The 8,855-nt window shown below is 33.0% G+C and overlaps 1 protein-coding gene across 1 annotated transcript; it reads right to left on the bottom strand.

The window, feature by feature from the left end:
- Nucleotides 1–5,044: 5,044 nt before the first annotated feature.
- Nucleotides 5,045–5,987, bottom strand: LOC132736959 (uncharacterized). Its single transcript, XM_060724173.1, has 2 exons — nucleotides 5,882–5,987; nucleotides 5,045–5,572 (listed from the first exon to the last, which is right to left on the bottom strand). Exons 1-2 carry the CDS (start codon nucleotides 5,924–5,926, stop codon nucleotides 5,045–5,047), a joined length of 573 nt encoding a protein of 190 aa, XP_060580156.1. The 5' UTR covers nucleotides 5,927–5,987.
- Nucleotides 5,988–8,855: the final 2,868 nt, after the last annotated feature.

The raw sequence follows: 8,855 nt of genomic DNA, 5'->3' as shown, positions 1-8,855 counted from the left end.
ACGACTAGAATTGTTCTTATGCTTAAAAAAGGTGAAGCAAACTGGATAAATTCCTTTCTTGTACAAAATAAATCTATAGAACATGAAAACAGGTAAAAGAATTGTAATAGGTAAAGTCATTTTCATAGAAACACAGTGTCATTATAACATATGTTAAAGACTAAATCTAATTTCCAAAAATTAGTATGAATATAATAAGTTAATGTTTCCACAGCAATTTGCTTTCCTATTTTCATTGAAAAAGAGTCTTAAGATTGAACCCCTTAATCAATAAACATTTTCAAATTCAAAACAGCTAGGACAGGTACGTTACCTATAATGTCCTTATAAAGCAGAATTATTTTTAATGATTTTACATTACTAGACACAGTATGTGTTATTTTTTTTTTTTTTAAATTTGATTGTTTGGATTGTTCTTTTATTATGCATTACAAATCTATAAGGTATTTTTTTTTTTCTTCTACAAAATGTGGTGAAGGCACTAATACAAGGAAGAGGGCATTTAATGGAAACAATATGGTATAAATCTAGCATTGTTTTGGTTAAGAATGTTATTTATGACAGGCTATGTCATATGGGTGCATAAAAAAGTAGAAAACTGTGCAAACTGTGGGTATGCAAATAAATTTTTGTACCAAAAATTCAACATAATATGTTAATAAAAAAGGAAAATAAATTTAAAATAAAAACTAAACATACAAAACATTTTTTCAAATTTGTAAAAATATTTAAACTCGTCCCATTCTTATCCCCTAAATAGTTCAAAACAATCTATCTTCAATATTCTTCTAATAATACTGCCATTTTCATCCCTGAAAATAAAATCAATTTCAAATTAAATTTTTTCCGAAATTTTCTCATAAACATCTCTAAAACTTGTTAAAGGTGACATACAAATGACTTATCCAGTGATTTTTTACTGGTGGAGGAAGACCCAGGGCCCCTTCCCAAACATTAAATTTTAAGCACAAGCCAGCTGTTGAGTAGAATCACTAACCTTCCATAAGCTAGCTGGATAGCTTTCTAACATGATACCAAAATCCCTGACAGGATTTGAACCCATAACCGTAATTGGAAAGTGATTTGAAGTCAGTGACCATACAAACGCAACCAAAAATGCTGAATATATATTACTTTCAGTTTAAGACAGGATGAACAATGCATATACAGTACTTAAAGTCTTATATCACATGAAATATTGAAGTCAGTTACCATAACAACTGCAAAATATGCTGAAAATATATCACAATCTGTGACAGTTAAAGTCAGGATGAACATTGTATATACAGTTGAGTACTAAAGTATTAATTATCACATGAAATATTACTATAAGTAAAACATTAATAATGAATAAAATTAATACATACAAAAGAGGAATTGCTCCTGGCTGCCATTTCTCTCCTGGGCTTAGATAAATACTGGAACCAGAATGATATGATCTGCAACCTCCTAATATATCTAGATTTGAGCCTGGTACCAGCCTTAAACAGTTTGTTAGATTGCGCAAACTTTTCTTTCCAAGTCATTGAATGATCCCTGGAGTTCCTTACATTATTCCTTGAATAATAACTTTCTTTATTTACATTGGAATGAATATTTAAACTATGATTTTTCCCAGCTAAATAATGTTTCGGACACCTGGTTTCATCTTTAGTAAATTTAGACTTCCAAATATGTCCATGTCTATGGAAAGAAAATGCTCTTATTTTTAGCATGTTTACTGTTTTAACTGGATTTATAATACAACTGTGACATGTTGAAGTAAATGATGATATTCCAGAGAATGTAAGGTGGGTTCTCAAAGACAGTTGCTTCATTATATCTGTAAGTAAAATAGAACAGTATTATTATAAATATATATGTTAAAAATTACAAAACAACAACTTTTTGTCTCATCAAACTTGCTTGGATATTATTTCATATTCGGCTAAAATAACAGCATTGTTGTGCAGAAAGAAGTATTACTTACACAAAAAAACAAATTTTCAGATATCCTATTTCCTTTGAATGAATCATAAAGTTTAAGGTATATTGTATCTCCTACACACATCTAATTTTGTTTTTTGTGAAATACATGCATTTTTCTTTATGTCTACAATATAAGTTTAACACAAGTTACAGACACTACATTAGGTGTATAACATCCAAGAAAAAAAACTTAATGTTTGACAACCTTGGTAATTACTTTATAAATTGTCAGCAGATCTACCTTAGTTACGTTAGGTAGCTTAGTATGTCCTTGCAAAATACTCTCCCCTGTAAGTGAACAGTTCTATACTATGACAAAGGGTGTAATATGTTTGTCCCAGTATTCACAGCAATATGATATATTTCACATTTTTACAAATGTTTTGTACTCAAGGCATCAGAGTCACTCATCCTGCAGGAAGGGTAGTAGCCTAATTAATTCAGTGTGAACGGTTTGACCTATTTTACAGACTTTTTTTTTCTTACTGTCAAACCGTCATACCGTTGGAAAAAAGACAGCGCCCGTCCAAAATTATCTCGGTGTCTTTTTGACAAGTCTAATTAGTTGGACTAGAAGGGTAGCTTCTCAATCCAATGTGCAAGCAACATTTTTCTACTAATCCTGCATCAAGTTCTCTTAGATTCCCAGTTAACTCTTAATCTCTGTTTTACTAATTATACTAATTTATTAATTAGTTTAATTTAATTTCTTTTGTCCCAACCATACAGTCAGTGTAGCAATAGCATTAAATGGCACTTGTCTGTCGTCATTAGATGATTAATATCATTACGGTATATTTGAAGTGTTGAATCAGTTATGGAAAAAATCAATTACAGTGTTGGTAACAGATTTATTTCAATGTCAACATGTCAGTATATATCTGATTTTATCAATTAATGTATTTTTTAACTAGATTAGAGACTGGCAACATTTAAAATCAATATTCAAAATACACATATTACTACCTTTAGCTTACTTACGTTGAAAGTTGAAACATGTGGGGGAAAAAATAAAAGAAGAACATATATATTATGATAACACTAACCGTTACAATGTATTTTGTTACTCCACCCACTAATTACTCCTTCTATAATAGATGAAAACAAAGGTTAATACTACGAAATTACGACTGGTTTACCACTGTGGTCTATAGCTTAATCGACTGACGGATTATCGTGAAAAAAAGGTATCAACATGTGGCCGTTATTTGGTAATCGGAAAGAAAGAATTTGTCTTTTTTTTCCACACCAACCTCTGTATCAAGTACTTTCGGGATGTCTCGGAGTTTATCTGGAGGTGTGCGCGATGAAGAGCGTTTTCATTGGCTGTTTATGACCCACCTTAATATGTTTTTGTTTATCAATGAACACGTGTTCTAATAACCCATGCATAACAAGGAAAATATTGTTTTTAAGGGAAGGAACTCGGATACAAATGTAAATTAGTGTTAAACTTACGGCACGTTATTACACTTTTGTTATTAAATTCAGATCTATCAGTCTTCCACTTATGTAAAGTATATAAAGCATTGTGATTTAAAGTTTGAAAATCTCTATACAGTCTATGATGCGGTTCCGTACCACTTTTGATTATTTGTCTGCATACAGCATGAAACCTTTATTGTTGGAGAAAGTTTGGTCATTTTTGTTATAACAAATCTTTCTTTTACCTTTCTGAAACGGTTTAAATTAAATCTGATGTAAAGAAGAATGTAAATTTTGCTCGACTCCGCTGTAACCAAACGATGCATTTCCGTGACCTCGGATGCAGTTCCGGATGTGGCGCCCTCTTTGATATTATTTTTAACCTCTGTTATTGGGGGGGCATCTCAAAATATTATTTATCTATCAAAACATGTTTACAGACAAACCAGATTAAAATTAGTCCTGTTTCAACTTTAAATACCACTTGAAGTTAGTGTTTCTCAGTTGGACTTACATTTGATGATAAAAAAAGAACAACACAAAGATAAATTTAAATATTCCATAGCTTTCTTTTAATTCTGGAATATTACCACAAGTCCAATAATGAACAAACTTCCTGAAAGGACTGCAGTTAAAATACTGTACCACCTGTGGGTTATTTGAACATGAAAATAAAATACTGTACAAATATCACAACTGCTTGTTGAAAATAAATATGAAAATAAAAATACTGTAATAATACCTAATATGCATGTTGAATATCACAACCTCAACCCGTTTGCTGACCATTAATTACACATGTATGGAGATAATTAATCTCTAACCAGTCACATGCAACATTTCTTTTTAATATAAAAGCAACAAAATAAACATTTTCTTAAGAATTAACCAGCAGACTTTCTCTGATCTATAGGTATGTCACAATTAAAAACATAGAACAATTAAGTGACTATCCACAAAGATAATTACACCAGATATGTTAAAAATAATGCAAAATCAACTGCTTTCAAAAAATATGACAATGATGGTCTTAATTGCTCACTTTCAGCTGTAAATTTAGACAGATTAAAGTTATGTTAATGTTATACTACATGTTAAATGGAGGTACTACTTGTAAATTGTAGATATTAATCAGACTACCATGGTTTGCACAAACTTTGTACAGGTCAACATGTAATTATGAGATGAATACCATGGCGACAAGTGTGTATGCAAAAAATATTTCACCACAACACAAGGGATACCATTCAAAAGTTTAAATGAAAAATACTATGTGGTTAAGGCTGTCCTTAAAAAATAGTTTGTTTGCAGTAACGCTACCTACTCACCAAAATCATCCCCTACCCAAAAGCTTTTTTTAGCCCATTCCTTCTATACTTATACCTAAAAATTTTACAGGCTTTCTAAAAAATATACATATAAAAAAAAATCAACCTACTTACCCAAACTAAAAATCTTGGGTCGTGTTACTGCAAACAAACAATTTTTTAAGTGTGGCCTAAGGAAAAATGAAAGGTTATCACAATAGCACCACTGAGCTAAACTAAAAATGCTACATATATATACATATACAAGTTTCAAGATTTTAAATTGTTGTGTTGATATCAAAATGAAACAGTCAGCTTTACGGTTTTCTTTACAATTAGACTAACTATTTTGAACACCTCCTTGTTACAGTCATGACTGTTTTCTCTTCCATTTCCTGTAAAGCATTTCTAATAAGAGCTGTGGTTGTAGAAACATCCTTGCACTTAATTATGTAACTACAAGGGATGACAGCACCACCACCAGTCTCATGTGGTGCTGGCCAAGGTGGAAAACTTGGCCGGGGTTCACCAGTTACCTCTGCATATATTAAATCCTTTCTGTCAAGTATCTGACGAAAACATCCACCTAAACCTCGTGGGACATGACCTATCGGCAGGCCAGCTATATCATTAAGTTTCAGCTTGCGTGTTTTGTCTGTTTCTAATTGATGAAACTCACTTTTATACTCCTCTAAACCAGGCAGCCATACCAAGCATGCGTTTTTGTCATGAATGTTACAATATTCTCTATCTACAGTTAATAAAGGGGCATCATCTATCATTGGAGGTCGAATTTTGAAGGAGTGATAGCCTTTAATTACACACTGACCTACCAACACTTCTGTACATTCCTCATTTTTTTCATTTGGCACCTACAAGTTAAAGTATATATATATTTATTCATGTATCAACATTAAATTGTATAGGGGATTTATCAAATAGCAAACTTCTTTAGTTTTTTTTTAAATACAGCTGAAAGAAACTAAAATTTGTTTGAAAAAATAAGTTTCCCTTTTCACTGGTTTTATCTGGATACATAAACATGTTTTGATTCAAATAAATTTATTAGAAATTTATACCTTTTCTAAGAAATCATCTTTTGAAAAAATGCAAGTATGAAATATGAATTTGTAATTTTTTGGTAGAACAAATTTGATTTGGTTTTGGTAAATCATTCTTACATTCTGGACAGCAGAAAGGGTCATCACTTTCAATGTTAACTTCATTTAGACAGCAATCTGTATGTAGCCACTTATTACAGAAGTCACAGTTCACCCATATTTTTCCAAAAGACCAAGTTCTTGGTCTTCTTTCCAAGTCATGCCACAACCTTCACACTTCACATCATCTTCATTTTCTTCTTCTGTCTTTCCAATGCTTTACTTGTACCAGCCCTTGAAAGATCAGCCTTTTTAGATGCTTTTGACTTAATGTTACTATGTTAGATTTGCTTCTTTTACTACAGCTCGACTCAGCAGCCGCTAAATATTTAAGCTTTGCTTTTTTCTCTTTCTCTGCTTGAGCTCTGAGTTTTGATAAGTCACGTAAGGCCATTGTTCGAAGACATTCATCTGATGTAAGGTGGTGTGGAAGTTTATCTAATAGTCTTTTTGGTTGCATCTTGGTTTTTTTTATTGACTTTGGCAGTACCAGGGATTCAACCAGTACTGGGGAAACAACAGTATCAGAGGGAGGGTCTTCTAATGATTGGTCACAAGATGTTGTGGCAGTTTCATGACTTAATGCTGTATTAGCAAGAATTTCTAATCCAGATAATGGAGCATCAGTTGTGTTTCCAACAGGTTCTTTTTCAGTAGATGTTTCAGAGGTTCGACCTTCACTGGCAAACTTAAGCTTCTTGTAAACCTCAAAACATGGAGACTCCCCTACAACATTATACCCCTCTTCCATACGTGTTTTATATTTTTTTCTAATTGGTGTTGTTAATGTCTTTTCAAATGCACGCAAAGCACCCTGTGCATCAAGCTCATCTTGAGAAGACTTTGTCTGCTGTGCTTTTCCTGATTCCTCTACCTCATCATCAGTATGTGTGTACGTAAAACCTGGTTTCAGATCTGAATCCCTTACCTTTGTACTATCTACAGGGTATATTCCTGATGACTTAAAGCTGTTGACAACAGTAAGCGGTTTGTAGAACAGCAAATAGGCCTCTTTCAATTTCTCTGAAAAGGTGTCTTTGCCTATAGCTACACCTGGCTTTTCTCTTGCATGGGCTCTCATAACCTTGTACCAGGACTGTTTCAATGGTCCAAAAACGCCTTTGTCCAATGGCTGCATTAGATGTGTTGCATTCGGTATAATTCTATATAAAAGTATTCCCTTTGACTTTGCCATTTCAAATGCACCCTGGCTGATATGACTACTTACACTGTCGATCAAAAGGACTACAGGCCTGTCTTTGCAAGCATGTTTGTCGAAGTGTTTAAGGAAGTCTTCATAAGCTTCAGAATCCATCCAGCCTTTTTTTGTGAATGCTATACCACTACCTGCCATTCCTCCAGTTAACGCTGAATATCCACGAGGTCTTGGTTCAGGATATACTAAGAATGGCGGAACCATACTCCCATCAGCACAGCCACAAAACATTACAGTAATTCGCTGTTTACTTTGACCCCCAGATACATGAGGTACAGATGTATTTTGAGTGCTTCTCACTGGTCCTATAACCTTTCCTGCCTTGCTTGCTAAATTAAAACCAGTCTCATTTGCATTATATATACACTCTGGCTTATGCAGTAAAGCATTTTCAATCAGAAATTTCTTGTAATTGCAATACCATTCATCCATACCTATACGAGTAAGTTTTGCTCTACTGGATTCAAGCGGTTTTTCTGTTCTCATCTCTATAATATGTTTGTTTCTTAACATGAATTTCTTATACCAGTTGTAAGAGGGTCTGTCATTTACAAAAGGAGTTTTTCTTTTTTCTTTCTTAACTGTGTTCTGGACAAAGTCTAAGAATTCACTTGGCTTCAAACCCATACCTCTCTGAGCCATTTCTTTCAACCAATTTGCCATTGCTTCTTCCTCCATTTTGTTGAACACTGGCGATGGCCCATTTCTGCTGTCAACAGACACATCCCCAAACAATCTCCTTCTTAAATAACTTACAGACAGTGAGTGCGTTTTAGCTGCTTGCCTGATTGAAGCCTTCTTTTCTTGCACCTGTATTAAATCTGGAACATACGATACGATACGTTATAGTACATCCCAGATTAAATTACTCTCATTAATTGCCAAAATATAAGTATAATAATTAATGAAGGGAATAAAACAAATAAGTAGAACATTAACTTTTAAAAAATACATCATTGGCAAGGTCTATAATGAAGTAAATACATTTAACAAGTCTCAGCTCACAAGTCCTGATGGAGCATTTTTCATGATAAACTAAACAGTTTAAAAGAGATAATCTGAACCATAGAAGTCACATATTGACCTTTGACTTTTTAAACTGAAAATGGGCATGGCAGATATAAATCATCAAGAGAGATCTTGACTGTGTGGTACAGAGTTTGAAGTTCCAAAGTCAATACACTTAAATAATATATAATATGGCCATGGTGAGTTTTATGTTTTGTTCTTAAAAGTCCCAATGATATTGAACTTTTGACCTAAATAGATGGTGACTGGCAGGACTAGAACACATCAAGGTACATAATATTAACACAAAACTTTGAATATCCTAGAACAAATTGCACTATTGTTGAACTGCCAGTTTTATGTTTCATAACAATTTTTAGTGTTCATAACCTTAACCTTAAATTTATATTCAACTGGAAATGACTTTTAAAACTTATCGAATTTCATCTACCAGTACCTTCAATGTTTGAAGTAAAGCACTCGTCAATAAGCTCATCAACTTCAAAATCTGAAGTTCCTCGGTCAATGCACATTTATTGTTTAGACTTAGTGGCATTTAAGTTTTATATGTTAATATTACAGTACCAACTTCCTTGACCTTTGACCTATTGACTTGAAAATGAATGTGGCAGGTAACGTAGACATTAATTACATGGTGCATCTCACATACAAAGTTTGAAGTTTCTAAGGCCCATGCATTTTGCTGAAATGGACCTCATGGGTATACAGGAGAGTAGCTTATTAGATTTAAGATCCATTCTCTATTCTTTA

This window comes from Ruditapes philippinarum, unplaced genomic scaffold, assembly GCF_026571515.1.
Source record: "Ruditapes philippinarum isolate M1 unplaced genomic scaffold, ASM2657151v2 ctg9022_1_1_1_1, whole genome shotgun sequence".
Taxonomy (NCBI): Eukaryota; Metazoa; Mollusca; class Bivalvia; order Venerida; family Veneridae; genus Ruditapes; species Ruditapes philippinarum.
Note: the sequence above shows the minus strand (reverse complement) of the source record. Positions and strands in the feature narration are given on the sequence as shown.

Bases quoted from the DNA above. Each gene is read 5' to 3' on its own strand.
- LOC132736959 (XM_060724173.1), bottom strand. From the start codon at position 5,926: ATGAAGTTAACATTGAAAGTGATGACCCTTTCTGCTGTCCAGAAT. The intron at 5,573-5,881 runs GTAAGAATGATT...TTTAACTTGTAG, and splicing joins CCCTTTCTGCTGTCCAGAAT to GTGCCAAATGAAAAAAATGA.